This window comes from Anguilla rostrata, chromosome 4 (assembly GCF_018555375.3).
Source record: "Anguilla rostrata isolate EN2019 chromosome 4, ASM1855537v3, whole genome shotgun sequence".
NCBI lineage: Eukaryota > Metazoa > Chordata > Actinopteri > Anguilliformes > Anguillidae > Anguilla > Anguilla rostrata.
In genome coordinates, this window is record NC_057936.1 from 8,272,034 (window position 1) to 8,299,971 (window position 27,938).

The 27,938-nt window shown below is 45.9% G+C and overlaps 2 protein-coding genes across 8 annotated transcripts; both read left to right on the forward strand.

Annotated features, from left to right (window-relative positions):
• Positions 1–1,456: 1,456 nt before the first annotated feature.
• On the forward strand, positions 1,457–13,372 carry plin3 (perilipin 3). 5 transcript variants are annotated; one of them, XM_064330402.1, is made up of 9 exons: positions 1,457–1,597; positions 4,589–4,662; positions 5,522–5,717; positions 6,414–6,496; positions 7,571–7,802; positions 8,713–8,769; positions 9,407–9,777; positions 11,200–11,418; positions 12,142–13,372. In XM_064330402.1, the coding sequence occupies exons 2-9, from the start codon at positions 4,594–4,596 to the stop codon at positions 12,271–12,273; spliced, it is 1,359 nt and encodes a 452-aa protein (XP_064186472.1). In that variant the 5' UTR covers positions 1,457–1,597; positions 4,589–4,593; the 3' UTR covers positions 12,274–13,372. The 5 variants fall into 5 exon arrangements, with proteins under 5 accessions (XP_064186472.1, XP_064186474.1, XP_064186475.1 ...); XM_064330404.1 differs by having other exon boundaries at positions 11,203–11,418; XM_064330403.1 differs by having other exon boundaries at positions 1,475–1,597; positions 4,594–4,662.
• A 1,085-nt stretch (positions 13,373–14,457) lies between these two features.
• On the forward strand, positions 14,458–26,566 carry zgc:77486 (uncharacterized protein LOC405808 homolog). 3 transcript variants are annotated; one of them, XM_064330407.1, is made up of 7 exons: positions 14,458–14,630; positions 16,073–16,265; positions 16,551–16,656; positions 17,685–17,797; positions 19,424–19,531; positions 21,355–21,499; positions 25,364–26,566. In XM_064330407.1, the coding sequence occupies exons 2-7, from the start codon at positions 16,115–16,117 to the stop codon at positions 25,377–25,379; spliced, it is 639 nt and encodes a 212-aa protein (XP_064186477.1). In that variant the 5' UTR covers positions 14,458–14,630; positions 16,073–16,114; the 3' UTR covers positions 25,380–26,566. The 3 variants fall into 3 exon arrangements, with proteins under 3 accessions (XP_064186477.1, XP_064186479.1, XP_064186478.1); XM_064330408.1 differs by lacking the exon at positions 14,458–14,630 and adding an exon at positions 14,734–15,056; XM_064330409.1 differs by lacking the exon at positions 25,364–26,566 and having other exon boundaries at positions 21,355–21,503.
• Positions 26,567–27,938: the final 1,372 nt, after the last annotated feature.

Here is a 27,938-nt window from a genome sequence, read left to right on the forward strand (position 1 = left end):
TTATAATTTCTTCTGTAGACCATTTGTAACCCTTCGCCAGTAGGCCAAGTCACCTTCTACACTAGTTGTACATCCATCCCATCCATTCTGTAGGACATGGGAAAGTGAACATCCATCCATCCATCCATCCATTATCTATACCCGCTCATCGTGGTCAGGGTCACAAGGGGTGCTGGAGCCTATCCCAGCGTGCATTGGGCGAGAGGTAGGATTATACCCTAGACAGGTCGTCAATCTATCGCAGGGCACACACACCATACCTATGGGCAATTTAGTGTCTCCAATCAGCCTACCTGCATGTCTTTGGACTTCGGGAGGAAACCGGAGTACCCGGAGGAAACCCATGCGGACACGGGGAGAACATGCAAACACCACACAGAAAGGCCCCAAGCCAAAATTCCAACCCCCGACCTTTTTGCTGTGAGGCGACAGTGCTACCAACTGCACCACCGTGCCACCCTGGAATGTGAACATGCTGAAGTATATATTTTCAAAAAAATTCTAAACCATGCTGCAAAGGAGGTCTGTAACTATATTAACTGCGGCAATGAATATTAAAAATGTATTGGATCATTTTGCAACCTTTCAAGCACCCAAATGTTATATCGTCCCCAATGCTCAGTAGGCTGCTGCAGCAGTTGCACTGGGAAATTCTGAGCAGATGTTTCATTAACATTTCATAGCCTCCAAACTGTTATTCTTCATGTAGTCGGCGAGGATTCAATTCATATTATGGATGTCACTTTTTATATATTTTCATATCTTTCTTTCTTTTTTTTTCTTTTTCTTTTTTTGGTTGCCTGGAGTTACTAGGTACGCTCTCAGAAATAAACAGTGTGGAGATACATTTTTGTTCTTTATGGAACAAATTTCCCCAAATTAACCCCGAAAGTGCAATAATGTTCTCTTTGGGCACTGAAAAGTACCTCTTACAAGTACAAAAGAAAAAAGGTACAAATGAATTATCACCCCAGTGACACGCGTTTGTACCTTTTTCATACCTTTTCTTCCCAGTGTAATCGCTTACTTGCTCATCATTTTACGCAATGTCTAGTCACCGCACAATTTTCACAACCTATTTTAGCTGCATGTGAAGCAAAATGTATTTCAGAGTTGAGTTTTTTTTAGTTCTGTGTACTATGTAGGCTATGGAAGTTCTTACTGGAATTCTTCATTTCTAATTTTTTTAATAATATGGAATTTCGGAATCTTTAAATTCAATTTCTTTTCATTTTGTTTCTTAATGCAATTTATGTAATTGCTTATTTAATTTCTTGCATGAAGGCTACGTCACCTTAAATTACCCCAGGGAAAATCAAGTTACTCTGTTGTATTCTACGACTCTCGGTGCTGTGTAGGTACGGGGCATGCCGCCCCGCCAAGGCGTAGCATACCTGCCATCCCAAATCCACGTTGTCACCGTCTTGGACGTTTTAAGTGTTTGTGATTGGCTAGTGCCCCGCGGCTATTTGACAGACCCGCCTTTCTTGGCCACGTGCGATTGTTGCGAAAGTAACAACGGGCATAAAGTTCTGATTGTTCGGGGGTCAGGAAGCAGTAGGTCAGCAGAGGACATCTCGAGTGGAACAGTGCTACAGTGAGTCTATGTGCTGTAGCACGTGTGTGTGTGTGTGTCACTATTGCGTTAAACATATTCGACCTTAAAACTAACTCATACGTTAACTTACGGTAGCCTACTTTTCGTTCGGATAGCGAGGTGGATACCGACGTGATCTTTTAGGCTACTTAATCGACTTTCGACGCAGCCTCCGCTATAAAACTAGTTGGCTATGCAATTAATGCTGCCTACAAAACAGAGTATGCTAATTGTGTAAATGGACTAACTTTCGCTAAGTTATCTACTCTTGATAGAATACACGTGATATGCTAGTTAGCTTGTTTCCTTTGCGTTCAAGTTTCGACAACATTGAATCTATTCTGCTTTCGCAAGTGAACACGCCCTCCCGCTGTATTGGAACGGAGAATTAAAACTGAAATGACAGAAGCGTTAATGTGGTTGTTTCTTGTGCGCTTTTTGAGTTGGTAGAGGTCATATACCAACTACTCGAGTTTGCCAAGTTTCAGAAAAATGGAGGCACAATAGTTAGTGCCTGTTTAATGCGCACATTTCGGAAGAGTTGAGTAAGAGCCTGCTCTGAACGTAATTATTGTACCAACAGCACAGAAGCATCCATTTGAAAGCGAATGCTATAATTTTTTTCTTGTCTTTCTTTTCTTGTATTCTTGGACTGGTCTATTTTCGGAATGTAGTTAGTTTGGATGTTTTTCAAGCTAATCAAAAGTTTGATGTTATTGTGCATTGTATATGCACATTGTTTCAAATGCATATTCATGGTAAAAAAAGCAGTGTTTATTTTGGTAAAGGGCTTGTTGTGCAAAACAACAACAACAGTAATAATAATAAAGGATCACATTTATATGGTTCCCTTCATGATCACAAAGTGCTTTCCTGTAGGAGGAAACAATCTGTCTGAGTTATATGGGTGCTTGACCGTACTTTGAATACGGTGTATTATACTTTGCCCTTCATTTTTGCATCGATATCTGCTGTTGTCTTTGCCTGCTATCTGCGTTTTATGCCACCTCTGAACGGCCCTTTATCTGATGTCGTGCCTTGTCTCGCTGCCTTTATTATCTGATAGCCGGAAGAAAAATAGTCTTCGGGCAATGGGGTTACGCCGATAGACACGGTAGATTAAAGTCCACGATTATAACCGTGATCCTTTGCCCCACTTCTATTTTGCCTACAAAAATTCCGCTACCCTGCCAGTACTTACTTAAGCCACGACCGCCAGTCAGCTGCTGCATAGCTGGCCCCTTTTTACTGTTCCTCCCACTTACAATTTAACCCAAAAAAATCGCCACAGTCATTAGACTTGACATTTGCCGTTGCAAAGTGTCTGCGTTTTAAACCTTCTCCACGCTGAATCGCGTGCCGTCAAAGGTGCATGCGCCTGTCCAGTCGCGCATTTTTTATTTTTTGTTGTATGAGACAATTCAGGAGAAAATTCATGTTTTATTCACCGCTGGTGTCCTGATTTGGAACAATTTGAGTGCAAAAGTGCCTTCTTGTTTTTGCTGCTGCATTCCTTAACTGTGTCCTATGACACCATTACTGTGCATAAAATGATGCCGTTGTCTCCCTGCAGTTGCACTTGGAAGAAATGGAAATGAAAAAAAATTGAACACGTGGAAGGATATTTTGTTCAGTGTTTTCCTATTTAAGTTGCCAGTGTAGATCTATCTAGTGTAGTACAAATATAACAAAAAAAAAACTATTTATCTCAAGAGGTTGACATATTTTATTTAGTGTAAACTTGTCCATGGAAGAGATGCATCTTTCTGCAACAACAGAGTTGATTGGAACAGACAAGTATAATTTTGCCTTCTGCACAATATTTGGAACCATTTTCTTTTTACTCAGAACTCCCTGAATATCAATGCAGTGCCTTGTTTGTGTTCCAATGATTTGATTTAAAAAACTGCGGTTTCTTTTGAGAGGGGGTGCGCAACAAGGACCGATCCATTTCAGGATTTTGTGCCAACTTCTGCAGTTAATTATTTAATTGGCTAAATCACATCTTGATCTGAAATTCGTATAGGCACCAGTTACAGCCGCTAACTGAAAGTTTATTTTAAAGATTTTACTGTGCACAAGTGCAGGAGTGAATCAGCGTAGTTTATAGGGCTGTCAGAAAACTACAACTAAGGTAATTGGTTGTGACAAAAAGCAGCACACAGACCAGCCCTCCAGGACCAGAGTTGTGCACCCCGGCTTTGGAGTGTTATCAGACTTCTTTGAATGCTTTGACTGAATATTTGACTGTTTGGTCTTCATTTTTCAGTTGGTCGTAAAACAGGGTGCACTGTGTTGGCAAGAATACCTATTAAAATCAGATGCAATTGATTTTTTTCTTACAGGACGAATAGAACGTGCAAAACATTGCTCAAATAATTGTTGTGTTCACCAAGAACATTCAGATTCCTTCCTCTACACTGGTCTAATATGTCGTCTGATTGCTTTTGTGAGCATTGCAATTGAACACAAATCGTATTATAATTAGTGAGACGATTGAGCCAATCGAATGCCTACGGCGCCACCCCGTGAGAACTTGGATGGCAATGCAAGTGGAACTCATTTTGAGTCACGTGTCAGGGCTAAACTGCTGTTTGTAATTATGGGCTCGTGGTCGAGTTGACGTGAGTCACCACCTCAAATTGGAGCCACGTCTACACGAGATTGTGATTCATCTGAAGTAACCGTTGGTTTATTTGGCGAAGCCCCCGTTTGGAATTCAGGCCCGCATTCTCGCATCGGAGTGGCAGCCATCTTGGGCCCGTTAGCACTGTACAATTTTTGAACCCTGACAGGCTCAATCCAAAAAGAAAGATGCGCTGCAGTGGACTGCAGCAGCACCATCTGCGTTGCTGATCAGCTGCTAGGCCTTATTGTCCGTCTGACAGCGGAGTATTTCTGACGGGGCTCTCTCTCTCTCTCTCTCTCTCTCCCTCTCCCTCCCTCTCTCTCTCTCTCTCTCTCCGGTTCTGGCGTTCTGTTATCGGATAGATAAGATGGCTGAGGCTGAGAAGAGTCCTGAGGTCAGTGCGGCTGCAGAGGAACCAGAATCCATGGAGCAGCAGGTGAGAGGCACCTTTCACCCCACAAACGGGGATTAAATCCAGGGACACTCAGACCTGGCCCCTTCGGGGGCCGGAAAGCACTGCTGGTTCTAATTCCTCCCCTCTAATCAGGACTGATTTTTAAACCTGGGACATGAGGTGAGTTAAGCCTCTGGCCAATCAGTGGCATTAATCAATCAATTAGCGATCAGGAAGAAAGGAAATCTGGCCTCGAGGGCCGGATGTGAGTATCCCCCGGCCTAATTCCTCGCCTGTGCAGTTATTTACTGGTATTTTCAGTTCTTCGTCACACTTTTGAAACTACAGTATGTTACTTTTGGATGTCAGCACACCCAGTCTTGTAGACTAGCAGGTTTCACATTCCCACATTTGCAGTATACAACTGATAAAAATATATGTCTGTGAACTCTACAATTTTCTTCTTTGTGCTTTGTACCCCCCGATATAGTGCCAACAAAGTCTGAGATGGCATTTGCCAGTTATAGGTGGATTGGCATGGTATTCCCCAGGCATGGAATACCCTAAAGGTCGTTGCAACTCAGTGACCCCCAGAATGACCCTAAAGGTCATCTAGACAGAACCACCCACATAATGAACCATCAGAATGACCCTCAAGGTCATGTGGGATTGATCCTGAAGGTCGCTGGGACAGAATAACCCCCATAAGGACCCTCCAGAGATCATTACGTGGGTTCGGGTCTGGAGGCAGTTTGAGACAGTAGTGTGTGCGGTAAGCGTCGGTTGGTCGATCAGTCGATCAGTCGGTTGTTCGGTTGGTTGGTCGGTCGGTCGGTCGGTCGGTCGGTCGGTCGGTCGGTCGGTCGGTCGAGGCGAGCGCTCACGGTTCTCTGTGCGGCAGAGCGTGATGTCGCGGCTGGGGAACCTCCCCTTCGTCAGCTCGGCGTGCGGCATGGTCTCCAGCGCCTACACCACCACCAAGGAGGGCGTGCCGCTGCTGAGAGGGGTGATGGGCGTGGCCGAGAGCGGCGTCCAGATGCTGGGCTCCGTGGCGACCTCCGGCTCCAAGCCGCTGCTGGACAGGCTGGAGCCCCAGAGTGAGTCCTGCCCAAAAAAAGGAAAGCTTGTGCTCATAGGCTCTTGTGCGTCACATGATCTTTAATCTTAGTGTATACACCAGTGGTCTCCAACCCTGGTCCTGAAGAGCTACAAGGTCTACTAGTTTTTTGTTTTCACCTTAAAATCAGCACCCAGTTGAGACCCAAGACACCAGGTGAGTTGAGTTAACGGCTCTAATTGATTCATGAAGTGCAGAGTCACTATGAAAACCAGTAGACCCTGTAGCTCTCCAGGACCAGGGTTGAAGACCACCGGTATACACTGCTCTCTCAGGTCAGATCTGCCAGTGAGCATAGTGCAAGGACTGCACCATAACCTATGTGAATGCCAGACCAAGTACAATATGTGATGCAATCTAATGAGTAATCTCTTGTAGTTTCTAGTAAGTTTTAGTCAGGGTGATGTTACAGTTTTATGTTTGAGTTGGCTGCATTTTACCACCGCCAACCGGAGCCCCACCCACGCAAAAAGAAGAAGCTGACAATAATCGGCTTATCGGCAAAGCACATCCCTGAAAGTTTGGAAAGTTCTAGAAGTGACCAAAAAAAACCTGTATTTCATTTAGAAGAATTTTGAATTTGAATTTGAATGTTTCTCTCTGTCTCTTTCTCTCTCTGTCTCTCTGTTTCTCCGTCCCTCCCTCCCTCTCTCTCTCTCTCTCTCTGTCTGTAAAGTTGCCGTGGTGAACGAGTACGCCATGAAGGGCCTGGACAAGGTGGAACAGAATATTCCAATCCTCCATCAGCCTGCTGACAAGGTGATTGAAACTCGCTGATTGGCCAGCGCCTGACCTCAGGTGCCTGGTGCCTGTGAATAAGGTGTACACATCCACCCCCCCTCCCCCAAACAAACTTACATGTCACCCCTCAATGTGTTCACGTGAATTTGACGGCTAGCTCAAGCTAGCGTGCTCGCGCGACTTAACGTTTGATTGAAAGCGTTCGCCTAAAGAGCTGATTATCTGTACGTTGAGGCTGACGGCATATCAGCGTATCTGAGATCTGTGGGTGTTTACCGCCCTGTGTCCTCATTGCTTCCTCTCCCGCCTAATCTTATGTTGTCGTCTGTGCGCTTTGGGAAGTTGCATAATTGTGTAAAATAAACACATTTTATCAACTGCTGCTCGGCCAAGCCCACAGATGCGTTCTATCATGAGCCGTGCGCACTGGAAAGCGTTTTTAGATTTTTATTTTCCGTTTTTATTACAAAAAAATGATAAAAACAAAAAACACAGAAAATCCTTTGTCTTGCAAATGTTGATATTCGTCACTTATTAAATAACTCAGAGCTTCAGTGAAATTATCACCCATGAGTGTGAACAATAACTGTGTGTATGAACTGTAAAAATGACTTGTGCTTTTAATATTAGTGCTTTTAAGGTTACATTTTTGCTGCTTTTCACCACTTCTGTGGTGCGTGTTTGTGCGTGTGTGTGTGTTGATGTGTGTGACATGTGTGCGTGTGTCATGGTGTATGTGGGTGATGTGGTGGTCTGTGTGGTGTGTTGTGTTGACATGTGTGTGTGTGTGTGGTTTGGTACTGATGTGTACAGTGTGTATGTGGGTGGATGTGTGTGTATGGTGTGTACATGGCTGTGTGTTGTGTGTACTGTGTGTCTGTTTGATTGTGGTGTGTGTGTGTGTGTGTGTGTGTGTGTTGTGTGTCGTCTGTCTGTCTGTCTGTCGTCTGGTGTGGTGTGTGTGGTGTGTATGTGTGTGTACATGGTGTGTCTGTGTGGTGTGTATGTGTGTGTACATGGTGTGTGTGTGTGTTTGTGTGGTGGGTGTGTGTGTGTGGTGTTTGTGTACATGTTGTGTCTGTGTCTCCCCAGGTGATGTCGGACACCGTGGGTAAGGTGTACCAGTCCGTCTCCGGGGCTAAGGAGGCCGTTACCGGGGCGGTGATGGGCGCCGTGGAGATGACCCGCGCGGCGGTGAGCGGGGGCCTGAACACCGTCATGGGGTCCCGCGTGGGCCAGATGGTCAGCAGCGGGATGGGCGTGGCCCTCTCCCACTCCGAAGACTGGGTGGAGCACAACCTGCCCCTGACCGAGAGGGAGCTCGGTGAGTAAGGGGGGGGCGGGGCTAGAGCCAAACTTGAGTCAAACACGTATTTCAAAACGTTGTGATGTTCTTGGTCTGCATACCATCCCCTGAGATTATATCTATCTGTCCATCTATTCATCCATCCATTCATCCATATAATTGAATTCTTCCGATACCAGTACGGTCCTGAAGTATTCCATGTAGGCCTCTGCGAAATTCCATTTTCTTGTCGCTAACCAAAATGCACAGTCGTGAAAGAGGAAGAGTTTTGTTCTGAGAATTGGTGAAAATGGCTTTTTTCAGAACCCGCAGCAGTTCTAACTGGTGCCTGAAGGTTAAGGTTCTGTAAGTGTAGTATTTGATCCAGGTTTCATGGCTAGAGCTGCTAAACGCAGCGGTGATGGACGATGACACGCGCGATCACATGGAGGCCTCAAACAGAGAGGCCCTTCAAACCGTCAGAAAAGCTTGAGTGTCTCAAGAGGTCACTGTGGTTTAGCTCTCAGCGTGAAAGCAAGTCCATCTGCTTTTTATTTGTTTTTGTTTTTTTGGTGTTTGGTGTCAGTACAATCCGGCAAAACGTCTTTTTCTCCCGGTAAAAAATATATAACCGCTGTAACTCAGCGTCATGGCAACGGTGTCGTTCATCTATATTCAGTGCGATTTCCTGCCGGGCCCACATAAATCTCACTCCGTACTGCGAGGAACGGCCTGAAAATATCTGTCGACGGGACTGTGCTCAGATATAACTGCTCATAACACCGGAGTTTCTCCCATCGACTCGATGACTTATTAATGCTGTTCTTTTTCCGGCGTCGTGAGATAAAAGACAGCGGTGGGTCTGTAACGCTGCTCTTTTTACGCTGAACCGGATGCTTAAGGGACTTGCTCGGGTCGAGATGACGACGCTCGTGTTTTTTTTCTTCAGCGGCAGTGGGAGTCATCCAGGACTCGAGGCGTCAGCAAACAGAGTACACCTGCGCAGGTGTTCAGAAGAATACAGTTTTTAAAAAAACGTTTTTTATTAATTTGTTTGGGATACACACGCAATTAAGCACAATCACAGAGCAGCGTTCACAGCACTGTATGAGTGTTCGTTTCCAGCAGCAGTGTCTTAATGTCCTTTATGGATTGCTTACACTGCAAAAACTAAAGCATAAGTCAACAAATACCCATCCATCCATTCATTATCTACACCCGCTTATTCCAGGTCAGGGTCACGGGGGATGCTGCAGCCTATCCCAGCATGCATTGGGCAAGAGGCAGGAATACCCCCTGGACAGGCCGCCAATCTAGACCTAAAATCTTATTTCTATTACTTTATTTTTGCTAAATAAGACAAAAATGTTGCCAATGAGGTGAGCCAGATTGAAGGCAGATGTTTTTGCAGTGTATCTATCCCTTTGCACTGCACTCGTGTGGCATGCATCTCTAACATGGCACTGGTTTGACTTTATAGCTGTTCTAGTCTCTGTCTCATGTGGTGGGTGGTCTTCTATGTTAAGTGCACCTATTGGAAGTCATTTTGTATGTGTCTGCTAAATGTTGAAATTGTATCTAGTAACAGGACATGGTGACACATCCTTCCCTGCTCTTCCCTGACCCCCCCCCCCCCCCCATAGCTGCCCTCGCGGAACCCGCGCCCGACGCGGAGGCTGTGGTCCAATCAGCAGGGAGCTCCAGCCCCAGCAGCTACTTCGTGCGCCTGGGCAAGCTGTCCTCCAAGGTGCAGGAGCGCGCCCTGGAGCAGTCCCTGGCCAAGGCCCAGCGGGCCCGGGACGTCACCCGCTCGGCCGCCGCCCAAATCGGCAGCACCCTGGACCTGCTGGAGGGCGCGCGGGCCACCCTGGCCACCGCCAACGCCCACCTGGGCGGGGCCTCGGAGCAGCTGCAGCAGCGCTGGGCCGAGTGGCAGCAGGCCCTGCCCAGGGAGAGGGAGGAGGAGAAGAAGGAGGGACAGGGAGAGGAGAAGAGCGAAGGGGACCAGGGAGAGGTAGGAGAGACCGCAGGTCTAGCCCTCCGGTGGCTTATGGTGAACCTCAGCTCAACTGTCTTAGCTCCTTTACCCCTTGAACTGTTACCTTAACTCACTAAGCTGTGACATCACAAATTAGTGTTTAGAATGTCCTTTGCTGAACAATCTAACGCTGATGTAACAATCACGACTGGTCATTGAAAACAATGGCTTTCTAGAACACTGTCTTGGAATTTTGAAAAAAGAAAACATTCCAAAAGGGCCTCCTCTACAAAAGGGTTAAAATCAGCGACCAATTCAGACCCAGGAAACCAGGTGAGGTGAGGCAACGGTTATCGGCTGTTTCAGTTTGTGCTGTGAAGCTCTGATTGACAACAGAAACTGCACACACTGCTGCCCCCTGGTGGCGGGAGCAAATATTTCTGGTTTATCTCATTATTTTGCATGTACTTTTTACATGCTGAGAACCAGATTAGCAGGTTTAAAAGCTCATATAATGGGAGATGTGCCTTTTTTTTTGTTACAAATACTGAGGATTGCTTTCTAGAGCTCACTGCCAACATGATGTCATTGACAAGTATGGTCTTGTGTAGACCTGCGAAGTTGATACCACCTGTTCTTGTGAGTGCAATGTTGCAGACAGAAAGTCCAGCAACGTGAAAACTGGAGATGAAGGAATGGCATTGTGTGTGTGTGAGTGTGTGTGTGGTCACCCTGTCAGTATAACACACTGCATGGACACGTGTGTGTGTGTGTGTGTGGTCACTCAGTCAGTATAACACACTGCACACTACACACCCTGTGTGTGTGTGTGTGTGTGTGTGTGTGTGTGTGTGTGTGTCTATGCAAGTGTGTGTGTGTGTGGTGCACCCTGGCAGTATAACACACCACATGTCCCCCTGTGTGTGTGTGTGTGTGGACACCCTGGCAGTATAATACACCACATGTCCCCCTGTGTGTGTGTGTCTATGCGAGTGTGTGTGTGTGTGTGTGTGTGTGGTCACCCTGTCAGTATAACACACTTCATGGACACGTCTGTGTGTGTGGTCACTCAGTCAGTATAACACACTGCACACTACACACCCTGTGTGTGTGTGTGTGTGTGTGTGTGGATGCAAGTGTGTGTGTGTGTGGTCACTCAGTCAGTATAACACACCACATGTACCCTTGTGTGTTTGTCTATGCGAGTATGTGTGTGTGTGTGTGTGTGTGTGTGGACACCCTGGCAGTATAACACACCACATGTCCCCCTGTGTGTGTGTGTGTGTGTGTGTGTGTGTGGACACCCTGGCAGTATAACACACCACATGTCCCCCTGTGTGTGTGTGTGTGTGTCTATGCGAGTGTGTGTGTGTGTGTGTGTGTGTGGACAGCCTGGCAGTATAACACACCACATGTCCCCCTGTGTGTGTGTGTGTGTGTGTGTGTGTGTGTTTCCAGCAGCTGGAGTGGCGTGCCCTCTCCATGGTGCGGGGCCTCAGTGGGCAGGTGCAGGCCGCCTGCTCCGGGGTGGTGTCCAGCGCTCAGGGGCTCCCTGGAGCCGTGCAGGAGCAGCTGGCCAACGCCCGTCAGGTGGCCCAGGAGCTGCACTTGTCCCTGGGCAACACCAGCACCCTCTCCCCCCACATCCTGGAGCAGACTCGACTCCACCTGGCGCAGGTATACACCTGCACTGACCGCACCTGTCTCGCTTAATGTCGCTCGTCCTGCCTTGGGCGGCAGTGTAGTGTAACGGGTAAAGAGCTGGTCTTGTAACCGGAAGGTCACAGGTTCGATTCCCATATAGGAACACTGTCCTTGGACCCTTGAGCAAGGTGCTTAACCTGCATTGCTTCAGTATATATCCAGCTGTATAAATGGATGCAAAGTAAATGAAAAAAAATTGTCTAGGTCGCTCTGGATAAGAGCGTCTGCTAAATGCCTGTAATGTAATGTAATGTTGAAAAAAGGCCAGGGTTCATATTTATGAAGCATCTCAGGGTAAGAGTGCTGGGGGTGTTTCATGAAGCACCATTACTGAGTTACCGGGGTAACTGCGCTGACTAAAACCCGGAAAAGCTGCTTTTACTTCAGTCCACGTTCCACATTTGGTAGTGTTCCGGGTTTTACTCAGTACAGCTATCCAGCTAACTCCGCAATCCTGCTTCCTGAAACAAGGCCCTGATCAAATCGGCAGCTTTGCCTTGTAGCTCACACTGGATCAGGTCAGTATACGGACGGGCGATAACCTAACCCTGTATCAGTACTCCAACTCTCGAGCCACTTTATAAACAAGGGCCTGAGTCACACCCGCTAACATTAGCTGCCTCACATACTGTACGCGGTTTAGATTGTGTGAATTCGGTCTGGTGTATTTTTTTAAAATTATTTTTTCCCCCACAGGTTCAGCGTTCTCTCGACGGCGTGACAGAATACCTTCTCAACAACACCCCCCTCAACTGGCTGGTGGGGCCATTTGCACCTCAGATCACAGAAGGTGGGGAGGGGGAACCTGGAGATAAAGGACATCCCTAAAAATCAGTGAGCGGTAAATGAGCACTAAGAGGAAAGAGGAAACATGGTAACATTTCACAATGAGGCCACATGATATGCCATTAACTAATGTATTTGTTGGCATGAATTCATGATGTATAAATACATTAAGCATGAAATTTAGTTGGTAGTTTACAAATACATTAACTATTAGTTAATTAACTATTAATGTATTTGGTACATGATTATTTTAAACATTAGCAAAACATAGAGTAAAGTTAAAATTAGTTAATCATTATCAATTGAATTAACTGTTTTTTTTTTCAACCCCAATAAGAATTGCCATAATCTAATGTAGTTGTTAACATGAATTAATGATGTACATTAACAAAGCTGTACAGATTAACTTTTCGGTAGTTAGTATTTAGCAACTACATTAGTTAATGCCAGGTCATGTGACCTCATTGTGAAGTGTTACTGGAAAGATATCTGATGACTGCACATCCTGTTCTTTTTCAACAAAGACTGTGTCAGCTTGAATGTTCTGTAATACGTTGCATATAATTGTCTAAGAGGTAATATAATATGTACTTATAAAAGTCTGCAAAAATAGATATAATAAAAAATTTAAAAGGCTCATATTCATTTTTCAGCAATGTAGTTATTTTTATGATATAGGGTCTGTTGACGGCCGCAGATACAGTACGTGTAAACATTGTCATTAGTCATTTGTGAAGTTGAAAATTGCCATTTTGTTTTTAATGGAAAAAAGGAATTCACTTGAACAGAGTTCATACTCTCACAGACAAAAACACAGCGCAGGCTCGGGTTTGTTTATCGTCATTTGTCTATTGTGTCTCAGCTCCAGAAGTATTTAAGTCAGGAGTAAGTCAAAGCTTTTCTTTATTAGTACTCTGGAAATAAGCCTGTTGACAATTGTATGTGTGGTGTTTGCCTATCTTTTACACTCCAACAGATTGGCTGGGTGTTGTACTATGTGCGTGTGTGTGTGTGCGGGCATGATCCCTGATTTGAGGTAATTTCTCACTGCTATTAATGTAAAAAGAGAATGTAGTTTCCCTTACCTGATGTGTTCACCTGTAATTAAAGAAATACCCTAATTAAAACGGGTCAAAGCTTCTGTCTCTTCCCTGTTTGGTCCTTTAATTCATAATTACATAATTTGTACACTGCACGTGATATTGAAGAAGGTGCAAATGCAGCTTGCTAGAGCAAATATTTCTATTCTCAAGCAGCATGAGCTCGGGAAAGGACGTGCAAGTTTGCAACAAACTGGCATGTAACTAGAGTGGATCTGTCAGTAAAAAAAGACCAGGTTAAAACCTAGTATATGGCTGGACCTAACACGTGATCCGGCCGACCAATGGTGTAACTTCATCACTCAGTCACAGACACTCCGCTGTTGCGGTCCAACCAAAAATGGTCTTCGCGCCAAATTACAGTAGCAATACTTGACCTCTAGGGGGCGATTGTGGGGAGGGGAAACATTTACTGAATGTTGAAGAGGCATCACACAGGTAATACAGGTAGGGAGAAATAAATAATAAAGTAGGCAGAATATATAATGAAATGGTTGACGTAGAACTGTTTTATGTTGTTTGCAAAAAAGGAAAAAATATAGATTAAGAGCAAATTGAGGAATTTATCAAATTATTGTACAATTATACAATTAATACATATATTGTTGCTACAGAGCCTAAACTGTTTGGTAGCCTCCAATGCCACGTTTTTTAGTTTATCTCGGCAACTGAAACAAATAGAAAAGCCACGAAACCTTTTAACTTTCTGCGTGCAGAAACACCACCCCACCCCACAATACAACTTAATTGAATATTAAGTGACATCGGTTCGGTGAAACCATTTTACACACACCTTACATCTCACCTCGTCAGGATTAGCTAATTACTAAATTATGATTACACGCTGTCTGCATAGGAAATCTGTTGGGTTACTGTACTGTTGAGTTTGGTAACTTTTGTCCACGGTGCCTGTAGGCTATCTGGTCTGGCATACCTGTGTCAACCTTTTTCTTTTCTTTCACATTTTGGGGATGGAAAAATTGTGTTCATTCCGGGGACTGACGTGTACCAGTTAATCAAATTTTTTTTTTTTTTTGGGGGGTCGGGGGGTCGGGCTCTGCGTCCTACACCCGTCCGGTTTTCCCGTTACAGTTGCTGTGAACAATAGCGCATATAACCCAACTGCTGACGTCACGGCTCGTTGTTTGGAATGACTACTTGGGTCTGGGGCTGGGGGAGGCCGCGCACAGAACCGGGGGCAGATTAGCCGTAGCTAGCTATATAGCTAACATTTAGCTAACATTAACGTATTCTGCTGAAGATCAAGGTCGACGACAGCCTCGGCTCTAGCGATAACAGGTACTGTAGATAGGATGTAAAACCTCTGACTCTGTTTTTGAGGATATGGAAAAACTCTCTTCTGCCAAAAACAATAGTCTCTGCATATCTTCTCTAGTCTACCGCCATGTTTCCGTATCTTAACTGCTAGCTAGCCAGATCGTAAGCTTGTTAGCTATCTTTAGCTAACTTAACTCGGCTGAAAACAATAGACTAGCTACCCAACTAATCTTAGTATATTTTCACAACGAGGCTAGTATAACTACCTAATTTTATCAAACCAGCTAAAAAATAATAATACGGTTGCTAGTTCGCTTGCTAACTAGTTGGCTACATAAGTCTGAAGATGTGTTTAAGTTGACCTAGGAAATAGCTTCAGCTAGCTAGCTGTGTAACGTTATTTGTTTGCCTCTGATGTGATGCCAATCTCAAGAAGCAGTTTTTCCCGTATGTATACAAATGTGCAGTACCTACTGTGTGTGAACGTTGCCTATCTAGAGGTGGATGTATTATTGGCTAACTACACATTATGTTTATTGTTTATGGCTAGTTGTACGTTACCAAACTTGGCGAACAGACAGTCGTCGTGGTTGATTGTCCCAGCTTGCAAACAATAGCTATACTTATCGCAGGCTGCCTGTCAGCTAGCTAGGTATAGTTAGTAAGCTTGTCAGTGTTAGCCAAGTTAATATTAGTTCGGTAGACTAGTCTTAACGTTAAAATATTTATGAACAAGATTTATGAAAGGCAGACTAGTAGATACGGCGAGCTTCCGCTAGCTGACTTCATAATAGTAATTGGTAGACTACCAAAATAACCTAACAGAGCTATTTAGAGAGGAAGTTGGATGATTAGACTTGTGTTCTTCGGGTTCTACTGGCTAGCAAGCTACCATTTCTAGTCAGTTATAGATTAGATAGCGAATAGCTCAAATTCATCAGTTGGTTGCTAGTTGGGTGTCTAGGAGGAAGGGCAGAATTGTGGAGGGTGGGGGGTGGTGTTGGCTTGTGTTGTTCGTTTGTGTAGCGAGTTGATGTTTCCTGGCTCTACTTCATTCCCTTAATTGGTTATTATGGGTATTCAATATACGCTTCCTCGGACACACACGTACATTTGTTAGTCAGCTGGTTTGACAGACCCCGAGAGACCTCAGACTGCAGTACCGCTTTGTCTTATAAGATGTGTTGCTATGTTAGCTGATTATCGAGTGCAGTAAGTCCCGCCCCTCGCCAGGGTTGGCTCGCTTCCGCAATGTAAAAAGGTAGCTTACCTTGATTGGTCAGTTACCGACGAAAAACTTGTGAACTAGAAACAAAGGACCGCAAAGGCAAAACAAGTAACTCGGTGGAGTAACATTAACTAAATTATAAGCAGCAGCTCCCGTTGGTTGTTTGAAGCTGTAAAGCCATGTTGATTGAGTCTTTTTTTGTGGCATTCACTAAAATATGATCCCCTGTTTTCAGGACTGTCCTCCCTCACCTCTCTGCCCTTCCCTGTCTGCGAGTATGGCTCAGGAAACAAACCAGACACAGGTGCCAATGCTGTGCGCCACGGGCTGTGGTTTCTACGGTAACCCGCGCACCAACGGCATGTGCTCAGTCTGCTACAAGGAGCACCTTCAGAGACAAAAGGGAGGGGGTCGTGCCAGCCCCCCAGGTAGGTAGGGGAGCGGTGACCTGGTGGGTTGGTTGGGGGTGGGGGTGGGGGGCATGCTTGGAGCGGGACAGAGAAGTAAACATTTTTATCTACCAGCCGACGACAGATGTGGATTCCTGGAACTTGTTAAGCTAGTTGTTCGAGGCTTTAGCTGTAATAAATCACCGCTCAAGTGCAATTTGCATGCATGACTGTGCATTCATGTGCACATAAAAGTACATAATTTGTTTTTGTACTTTTTGCGGTTTTTGCCTTCGGTAACACCTCAGTGTTTGTTCCCGGCAGTCGCGGCAGCTCCCGCGGTGTCCCCGGCAGCGGCTGGTGTTTCCGTGGAGACCGCACCCGACCCCAGCACGGATGGATTCACCAAATCCGAGGAAAGGAAGTCCAGGTATGGGGCGTTGACCTTCTGTGGTGAACATCAGGCCTTGTTAACTCTGCGCGTCTCCGGGGCCCCCGCTGCTCAGCTTTATCGCTAAACGTTGCCCTCCTTCCGTGAGGGTGCATGAGCTCTTTGTGTGTGCTAGTGACACATCCGAGGTCGTGTCTGAGTCTGAATCTGGCTGTGATATTCGGTGTTCGGAAAGTCCGTAATTCACGAATTAGCAGGAAGAATTGCATCCCTGATACTTGAGACAGTTGGAGGGGGGAAAAAAAGAAAAAGCGAGATTTACATTGACCCTGCTGATGATGCTCAGTATTGTTCTGGAGGTGATCTTCTTTAAGTTGAACATTGGATGCAGCTGGTCCATGACAAACAGTGCGTGTAACTAAGAGGTTGCGGTACGTTTACATTACAATGGCGTTTATTTTTATCCATTTGTACAGCTGGTTCAGTGCCTTCCACAGGGGTACAATGGCAGTGTTCTACCTGGGAAACAAACCTTTGTGTTACAAGGCCAGTTCCTTACCCATTATACTACCCTGCCACCTTCTGTTTGCTAGTTAGATTCCCAACTGGAGCACTGCCGTTGAGCTCTTGAGCGAAGAACTTCTCAGGAATCCAGTTCTGCAGTAAATATCCTGCTGGATAAATTGATACTACATAATGGAAGTGTAATCTGTGTGAGCCGTTCTGCGTTAGAGCCTCTCTTAAAGGCCATAAGTGTAACAGTGTTTAACGTAAATACTTAATGCAGGGCTCCCACGTGTCCTGGAAAACCTGGATTTTTTTTTGAAATGCAATTTTCCAGTCATATAAAATGAGTAAATGGCTTAAATCCCCTGGAAAATAATTAGTTGTCCTGGAAAATGTTTTTTTTTTTTTTAGTGTAACCTTTTTGGCCAAAACTACAGATGCTCTGGTCTGCGATTGCAACACCCCCCCCCCAGTATTACAAACCAATCAAAATGTCCTGGAAAATAATGTCTCCCCAAAACGGTGGGAACCCTGCTGATTACCTGATTCCCGGCTTGTAGTTCTCCCAGCCCAGTCACCCAGCAGATGATAGCCATGAGCCTGTCCCAGGACAGCGGGACCACCGACTCGGACCGAGCGGAGGAGGAAGAGGAGGGGACTTCCAAATCTACAGGTGAGAGAGAGCCGCGTTCCTCCTGATCCGCCGTGTCTCCGGGGAAGCGTTTGGTCCCGCCAAATTTCACGTTTTGTCGTCTACTTGTTTTCTACCTTCGTTTCTTACGACGAGAAAAGCGGAGACTGTCCTGTGAGGAGAAAAGCTTTTTTTTTTTTGCCAATTAATTCCTTTACTTTCTTACCTTACACTTTCATTTCATTTGAAGGCAAAGGGTATTGGAGTTTACAGTATTGAACAGCTGCTGTAATCTCCATTGGAGGAATTCCTTGGTGCCATGTGCATTAGCCCTGTTAAAATAAAGCATTGCATTTGGACGTGCCTTTCTTTGCTCTGCGCTGTAGCCTGCCAACGGCGTTAGCATCCTTATAAATAGGGCCCTAAGTCTTTTTCTCCCAGGGAAAGTGTTAGTGAGGCAGGTCAAGCTCTTGCTAAGTCTACGACAGGTTGGCGACTTGGCGTGTCTATTCAGATGCTCTCAGTTGGATTAGCTTGCTCAGGTCCACCTGTGCTGTTTAAGTACGCCTGCGTAGATGAATGAGAGGGTGGTTTAAAACAGAGTTATTCCTTTTTTTGGGGGGGGGGGGGGTGGAGGGCAGCAGGAGTCATGTTTATGCGAAAGCAAGCTGGCTTATTGCACCAACTGTTTATGCAAACCAGGGAAAATTAGCTGTTTGTCTTGTGTCATGCTCAAATCCAGCTTCCTTATGTGATGGGGGGGGGGGGGGGGGGGGGGGGGGGGCAGTACTTAATATAATCAGATATAAATATATTTAGATATTAAATGTATCATGTTCACCATATTTTTTACCATATTTATTGACAGCGTAGGTGATGCTGGAGATTTCTTCAGAACATGACCCACTTGACGCTTGAGTTGGCTATCGACATTCTGTTGGATTTTCTTTGCGTGGAGCTTTGTTATATTCAGTACTCCAGCTTGGATGTAAATGGTAAATGGACTGCATTTATATAGCGCTTTTATCCAAAGCGCTTTACAATTGATGCCTCTCATTCGCCAGAGCAGTTAGGGGTTAGGGGTTAGGTGTCTTGCTCAAGGACACTTCGACATGCCCAGGGCGGGGTTTGAACCGGCAACCCTCCGACTGCCAGACAATCGGTCTTACCTCCTGAGCTATGTCGCCCCTGGATGTGTTTGTCCGTCTCGGTTTCGCGTTTGTCTTGGTGCTGAACGTGCCTGGAGCGAACAGCTTAGCGTCCGTCGGGCACGGACGGGATTACCGGTCGCGCGTTGAAGCTACACCCTACGGGGGAGTCTCCGCTTAGACCCAGTTTACATGCGCTTTGGCTTTTAAGAGCTTACACGTGTCGTTCTAAAAGGGAATGAGCGCCGTGTCTCTAATCTCAGAAACGGTGTATTCCGCGGTGCTTTTTCTCATAACAAAAAGACGGGATTCGGAACGAGCCCGGGGTCCTGTTTCACAAAGCAGGATTAATGAATAAGCTGGGTAACGGCACAGAGTAAAACCCGGAACCCTCCCGAATCTGGAACGTGGACTGAAATAAATACAGCTGTTCCGGGTTTTACTCGAGGCACAGCTATCCGGCTGACTGGTGATTGGTGAAAGACCCCCCTGGTAGTAACTCTTTCTCTTCACCCCACAGGGCTGGCCCTGGAAGCCCCCCAGCCCTCCTCGGACGGGGACCAGACCCCGGACAAGAGCAAGAAGAAGAACCGCTGCTTTACCTGCCGGAAAAAAGTGGGCCTCACGGGTGAGAACCGAAAACAGCCAATGAGAGCGCAAGCTGCCTTTGGTGGGGGCGGGGGGGACAGGGGAAGGGGCTAATTTGTGTAACTTTCCTTTGGAAATTCTGCCTCTGTTCGCACCGGGGATATGAATACTTATTGCTTTTATCAAAACTGAATGAATAAAAAAACCAGCCTCGCAGAGACGGAGTTGGGTCTTGGCAGGAAGTCATTCCGCTCTCTCTCTCTCTACTTCAGGTGGCAGTGTATTAGATGTGTAAGCCTGCCTGTAATTTATTACAGATCTGCGGGGAGGGCTGCGTTACTCCCGCGTGAATAATAATCCAGCGCTCGATGACTGCAGGCTCCCTGGCTCCTGGTCCCCCGTGCTTTCGTTGTTAATTTCCCCAGCGACTGCGTTGTGGCTGCTGTTCCAAAAAAATAAAAATAAAATAAAAACGTGTTTTTTTTTCTCCTGAAGAAAAATATGAAATCTGCAATTCTGTCGTTAGTCACTCCCGGCCCTCTTCGTAGTGTTTCTTTTTTGGGGGGTTTTTTTGGTGCTATCATTAAGAAGTCTGGATGGGCTTGTAAAATGCGTGTTGCTTGCTGAGGGACGCGTACGTACAAGGCAAGATCTTGGCTGCATTTACCTTCTGAGAGTTTTTCGCTGTCCCATCCTTCGGCCGGGTAATCAGCCTATTCAAACGGGCCGACTGTCTCTGACCGATATTAGGTGTTAAAGGAACAGCATGATCCTGAGCGAGGTGCTTTTAAAATTTTTATAAAATTTTGGTTATGGCAGTGAAAAGCACCTCGCTAATTGTCCTGGACGAAACTAAACCAAACAGATTTCCGATCTCTCGCTCGTGGGTGATGCTCTGGGTAGACTGGCAGTCCAGCGTGCCAGATGTGATGTGAAAATGGCCGCTTTAATTGTTCTTCCGTCTGAAATTAAACCTTTTTAATTGAAGTGTTTTTTTAAATATAAAACTCTCTGAGTGAGTGCTTTGCCCTGCTGTTCTACCCGAAACGTGTGTTAATCTCAGCTCGTAATCATAAAACTGCCAGTGCAGGAAGCCAGGTCGTTTTTTAAAAAACATTTTAAACACGCCCCTGTTCAGTCATTTTTTTTGGGATATTTCATTTCTCAGAATGTTCCGTTCGTAGTGTGTGGGCGTGATGGGTAATTTATTTGTATATAGAAGGCAGTGGTGCGAAATGTCCTTCATTTAATTGAGCGCTTGATTGCGGGTTAACCTCGTGTGCCGGGCTCGCGCAGTGCCTGCGTTCGGTCTGAAGGACCGCGGCGTCTCTGGAGTGCCTGCCTGTGGTGGGAGGGGGGGGGGTTTTGTGGGGAGCGCTGCGGAGATAGCTGCGCCCCGGAGCGCCGTGTCGAGTGAGCGGCGTGGAACGCGTCGGTCCGAGCCGGCTCGGGCGCTGCCGTCTGCGTTTTTCTCTGTCCTTATCTTTTCTTTTCTTTTTTTTCTTTTCTTTTTTTCCAACGAGATTAAATCCCCTCTGCTCCTCTGTCCTTGTGATGCAAATTTCTGTGTGTGTTTTTTTTTTTTTTTTACTTTGCTGGAGCTCTGGACGCATCGGAACCGCTTTGGTACGTTTGTTAACCCTTTGCGGTGTGAGATCACAGGCATGTGATCGGTGATCAACATTCTATTGCTGATGTCACAATCACCACTGGCAACTGAAAGCAGCGGAGTTCTAGAACACTGACTTAGAATTTTGAAAAGAGATTCCAAAAAAGAACCTGCTTATTCAAAGAGGGTTAAGTTGTCATGGAGAAAGGCCACAAACGCCAGCCTCAGTCTGACTCTTGTCTCCTTGTTTCCAGGCTTTGACTGTCGCTGCGGCAACCTGTTCTGCGCCATACATCGCTACTCGGACAAACATGACTGTCCCTATGACTACCGGGGGGCCGCGGCCGCCCGCATACGCAAGGAGAACCCCGTCGTGGTGGCCGAAAAGATCCAGAAATTGTGAGGGGGGGTGGGGGCGGGGGGTCAGGGGGAGGGAGGAGGGACCAGCGTCATCAGAATCCATTCTGATGAGGGAGTTTGGATCAACAGTGGTGGGGAGCAGTAACTGATGAAATGACACTTTTTTTCCCCCAGTTGTTCATTGTAGAGGAGGGAGAGCTGGGGGTGTGGTCAAGTCAATACGGCCCCTCCCAGTCCCCCCTCCCTTAAATAGCCCCGCCCCCTTCTCTCCTCGAATGATTGAGCAGATGTGCGAGTGACAATGTGTGTGGACTGATATGAAAGGAGGGGCAGAGCTGGGTTTGATATTTTGGGCATTTAAATTCACTTTTGTCATTTTAGAAACTTTTTCTTTTTTCCCACATTTTTTTTTTTTTCCTTCAAACAAGGTATGTTTTTATTTTTACATTCCCTGAGTATGATTTTGGGGGTTTAAACTGTTTGAGTGACAAGGGAAACTACACATTTGCAGTGTATAAAACCACATGGGTTGTGTCACCTACTGCAGAGTTATTCACGTCGACCTACTTTAATTGTCACATTCAGGCTTTCCTAAAGTTGTTATTTTTATTCTTATTTTTTATTTTATTTCATTTTGCCTGAATGGCAAATGTCTAGCCCCCAATCTGCATTTACAAGGAAATGTCTCTTTGATATGTTGACTTTTATCATTACTAATGTTGGGTGCATGAATCTGATATTTGAGGGGATTGAGAAACTTGTGTGATTGAGCCGTGTTTTTTTTTTTTTTTTTTTTAAGTTTTCTTTTGTTTTGAAGGGGAAATCTGGTCAAAAATTGAAATTTTTGTTTTGGGGTCAGTGTCAAGTATTCCGTTTTGCACAGTTGACAATTCTGTACTGCGTAGTTTTTTTAAAGTCTAGAAACGTCCTCTGTGCCTCAGAGACAGAGAAGCCTCTTTGGGGGGGGGGGGGGGGGAAAGCTTTTTACACGGATGGCTCTTTGATTCTGTAGCTGCCAAAATGGGCTGGAAGAGCTTGTTGGGCTGCTGTCTGTGTGCAGTTCATGCACGGTAACCGTTTCGCTGTTCTGAAATGGTGAAAATGCTAAGACCACGAAAATCAAGCTAAAAGGAAACTAGGACAGACCTAGGGGTCAAATAAAGTGCTACTCGGACCTGCTCAGTGTTAGAATTTTAATGGCATCCCTTCAGGTCCGTCTTGGGCACGTAGGGTTCAGGCGCGGGCATTAGTGGACCTCTATTTCTCCCTTGGTTTTGTTTTATTTTTATAAAGCTTTTTATTTTTTGATCAGGGAGTCTTTAGCGGAGAACGTGGCTGTGATTGACAGGTGATTCCTGCATGTTTGATCGCTCCTGTGAAGAGTTAGGCTGGTGGTTAGGCCAGCTAATCGTCGTGTGCTGCAGGACCAGGCACCAGCCCGAACCGTTATGAAGCACCATTCAGAATAACGAGTCATGAATGTAAATACTTGACATCATAAAACACCAATTCCAATTTATGACCAGACTTGCCCTTTTAATGGGCGTATGACACATGGAAGATCTATATTAATATATTGTAGTTAGCTTGAATTGTGTGATTGCATTATATTTATTTATTGTTTTTTTTTTTTTTTTCCTTTTAAAAAAAAAAAAAATTATCATTGGTTGGTTTGAATGGAGGTTTGGCCGCATGTCAGCAAGTCATGATGTTTGTACACCTTTTCGATTTGTGTTTAAGCATTTCCTTCTTTGATTATGTAACCGGCTTTCGAAAAGAAAAAAAATACAAATTCCAATATGTGATGGGTTCCTGTGAGTACATGCAGGCGTGGGGTTGAGTTTTAACGGAGAGCCCCTTCCACTGTCCAGTGATTTCAGTCCCAAGCACAACTAATTTCACGCCTCACCTTCGCAGCACAAACGCAGTTGTTTTAGCAGCCGTCACTCAAGTTTGTTCGGTAAGGTACTGAAGATACTTCCTTAGGTTTTAAATGGACACGGAGCTCTGCGTACCTGTTTGATATTCTCCCTGCATGTGGTGCGGCTTCCGTGGAAATTGACTTGTAAACAGCCGAGCTGCAGAAGGTTGGAATCGTTTGTCTGCCCCCCTCCCCCGGTCCCTAAATCACCAGCAAACCAACGAAGGGTGCTGATGAGAGAGCACCCAGCGGGGGGGGGGGGGCGGGGGGGGAGGTCAAAGGTCACAGGCCTCTTCATGGCCGGAAACCTCTTCCTCTGATTGTACGTTAAATCATTCCTGGCGAAGCGGGGGGTCGTTCGCCGTGGCTTCGCTCCAGTCGATCCGCGGTTCAGACGTCCGGCGTTCCTGCCGCGTAGCGACACGTGATCTGTGTGCTGTGCAGAACCACTCCCAGGTTGGCCTCCTCCTTTTAATTTAGATTTTTAAATTTTTTTTACTGGAACTGCACTGTCCCTGTCCCGCCAGATCACCGTGAAGCAAAAGCATGGATTCCTGGAACCCACCGATGCCCAAATTAACAAGACTGTGCTGTACGATGTAAATACCCTTTGGATTACAGTTCATTCACTGTCCTTCTACATGTAGAACGTCGCGAGGTAACGCACGGTAAAGCGAAGGGGGTACGGAAGTATTTATTGCGTGTTGGAACAGTGTTTCGTTATGTTGCCCATGCAGTGCTGAGTGTCTCCACAACAAAAGAGCATGCTGGTCCTTGGTTTAGCACCTTCTTCTATTTCGCGAACGGTCAGTGCTCGCGTCCTGGAGCTAGGGTGGGCTCTGTCAAAGGTCTGGAGTGTAATTACACCCCCGAGGGGTGTAATGTCGCTGACGTCCTGCGCCTGACTGGGTCACGTCACTGTTCCTTCTGTGCACCCCCTCCCCCCCCTCCCCTTCCTCTGTTTCATTGGCTCAGCTGTCAAGTTGGACCCTTGATTTATGTGAGCTTGTAAAAAAACTAACTCGCACTGGTTCCTGTGGCAGGGCCCCGAGGTTGGGTTTAATGGTCACATGTTTGTCTGCAGTGTCTGGTGTTTTCATGTGAGGGGTTCACCTCGGGCATGTTCTCGTCTGTCTTCTCTCGAAGGTGACCAAACTTTCCACTTGGAGCCATCAAAAATCCACATTCCACTGAACCACAGCAGAAGCTGAAGCCTTCTTTGTTCTGTCATATCATTGTATCAATGGGGGTGGGGGTGCTGTTGCTATGGTTATGGTGGTAATGCATCTTACACATATCAAACCCTGTAGTGACCAAAATTCTCTTAAAAAAACAAAAAAGAAATCAAAACCTCCCTCAGCTGAAGCTATAGAACAATTAAAACAGGGCTAATTAAAACAAACAGAAGCACCACGACCCTCGTAGACAAACGGGTAACTGAGATGGTGCTAGATCTGAGTAATGGGAAATGTCCTTGGTGGCATGTCCAGTTGAGGTCTTACTGAAGTGCTGTTTTGAACGACTTTGCCCATTGTCTCTGTATGCTGAAGTTAGGCTGCACGTTTCCTGATTCTAAGATGGGTAAGATTGAGGATTTCATTTTACCGTGAGCATGAGGTTGGCTACCTTCATTTTTTTTGTTTTTTGCATTGTTTTACAGTTTTAAATAATCTGAGCTTGAGAGACTGCAGTGCCTGTAATAAGCACTGTAGCATGTTATCTAGATGTGACATGAAAGCACCCAACTGCTATAAATACTGCAGGGCGAAATATCCTACAGTGGAACTCCTGTTTTAAGGAGGAAAATTGAGGGGTGTCTGAAGTGCAGCTTGGACACGACACCTTAAATGTGCAGAGAGCTTTTCAGCGATCAAGAAACTGGAAGGTCTGTCCAATCAGGTTACCCTTTCGAGTTAAGTAAAAAAAAAACGAGGAATAAAACTGACCAATAGATTCCCCCTCCCCCCGGGTCTGTGTTGCAGTTCAAGTGAGGTCTAATCAACCCTGACAATCCCATTGGCTGAAATGATGTGAGCAAAGCCAGGCGGCCTCCCGCTGGGGAACGTGCCGGCCGGTGTCGGGGGCCGCCCGTTCCTCCGGGACTCGGCCACAGGAAACAGCTGCTCGTGAGGGGGGGGGGGGGGCGGCACTCTCCAAAGCAGCCCCCCCTGAAGTCACACCGAAGTTCTTGTGTTCCTGCTACCTGAGCTCCTGTGGGTGTTCCCGAGCCTGTGTTATTACTATTTACGGGAGAAGCGGTTGGTTACAGGGGGGGCACCCACAAAGCCTGCTTTGAGTCCGTGCTGATGCACTGCGGGTCAAGAGCGGGATGGAGGTGCCCTCGGCTGTTGGAACATTTAAAAAAACGTGCCGGTTGGATCGATGTCGGGGGGGTCCGTCTGTCATTAGAACTAAGCTGCTTGTCAGAGTGCTTGGCCACACTGTTCCTGTCCAGTCGTTCACATTGTCTGCACATCTTTGGACAGTGGCCGGAAGGCTCACGGAAATGTCTGAACTTGTATACGAGCGTTCACACAGGTGTGCATAGTTGGGGAGGGGGGGTGGGGGAGGAAGGGGGGAAACACCTCTGTATGTGGCTCGATTGTGCCTCCCGTATCATGACAAGAAAGAAAAAAAAAACGTTTGTTTTGAAAAGAATTTGAACTTGTAACCTGATTGCCTCCTTTAGCACAAATTGTTGATGCTGCAGTTGGCGTACTCATCGTGCTCAGCTTGTCATAACTACGTCTTTCATGTGCTTAGTAATGAATTACCATATGTTACTTATGTGTGGGGGGGGGGCAGGTGTCTCACGGTTACTCACTTCATCATTAACTAAGAGTTTACGGTGCTGAAAAAATGAATTGTGGATGGAATGGGTGACGTTTTTGTTTTTTTTTTTTCTTATAGTGTGACGCATCAACAGACAAGTGACTGTTCTGTTCATGTTATGAGCTATTATGTGAGGGTGGGTGGGGGAGGGGAGGGGAGGGGAGGTGAGGGCGGGGAGGCACAGGGAGCTGAAGCCCAGTGCATTCTGGTCCTCTGACACGTCAGTCTCTCAGACATACAGCCTCCCAGAGAGACGATTGTAGGCATCTTTTCATTCTTTCTTTTTAAACTTTAGGATTGTATGGTGTGTAAGAATAAAACAATAAAATCACAAAGTTTATTTTAAATTTAAACCTTGTCTGGTATATTATTTTTATGTCCAATATGTGTGGGTTACTGAAGTAATTGCAGTGTGCAGCCATGTAGCGGTGTTGTCTGGAAATGACGACTGTAGGACACTTCTCTAGAATGGATGGAAAGGGATGTGGGACTTACATTTTTTTCTTGTGGTTTTGCAGCCCTGTAGTTGAGAAGCGGTTTTCCTGCAGCTGCACCAACATCACATGGCCATCTCCAGCCAAATAACACCTGATACAAACATCTGCTTGCCTTCTGTGAAAAGACTGTACCAGTCCAGAATAGTACAATGCCTCTTACTGTTCTCGGGATCACTTGAAACATTTAACTTATTTCAGCCCTTACCCCAAGGCTAAAATATGTTTTCTGACATGTTTTTCTATAACAGCATGATGGTGCTGGCTGGAAATTGCGTCGTTCCCATCACCGTTGGCAAGACACAGTTTTCTCTGAATATGGTAGTGGTGCTGCATTTCCCTCTGTGATGTCACTTTGCTGACTGGTTCTCTTGGCCTACTGGAGAGCTGTGATGTAATAATGGAATGGAATGATTTGAAAGGGAAATCAGGTGATCCGCAGAGGCTTCTGTGGGAGCTGCCCCTGGGCCCTCTGACATTCTGTTCCCTGGACTTCCTGCAGGAAGTCTCTGAAACCAAAGGAATGTCACTCGTCGTCTTTCCTCTGTCCCCCTCTATCTTGTTCCCACTCCCCCTCTTCAGCTGCAGCTTTTCAAAGAGCTGCCACAGAATTTAAAAGCAAAAAGACATGGGGTGAGACCGCTTGGCCACCAAATCTCAACCCTTGTATGAACCCGATAGTCCGGCCTCAGGTTTGATAGTGCCACTATCCTTGGCAGTGATCCCATCTCTATCTGTAATGCACCATGCTTTCCCCCTGTATGAATAAAGTGAAGAAAATAGTGAGATTTAATAGAAACCCTCCCTGGTATTCTGTTGTTGTCGGCTGTTGCAGCTGTGTCTTTGTGTTGTGAATCACAAGCCGCTTCTCTCTGGAGCTTGTAAATCTTTGCTGATCTGTCCGTGTCTCAGCATGAGATTTTATTACTGAAGAGTGCAGACAGTGCCTTGTTTTGGAGAATTTTGTAAGGCCTATACGCACGAAGGTTCCGCCATTTCATACCCGCTTGGAAATAAAATCGCCTCTCGGTTCTCAGCTGTGAAGTCATCAGCAAGAAAAACTGCCAAAACTCTGAGCCAACTGTTAAATAATATTGTACTGGCTGTTGGAAAATAGGTTTACAGTTAAGGGAAAATTAATCATGTTCCCATTTGTAATGAGTCTGTTTATATTTAACCTGGTACGTGAGCTGCCAACTAAGAAGATGAGCTGCACTGTGAAGTGAGCTAT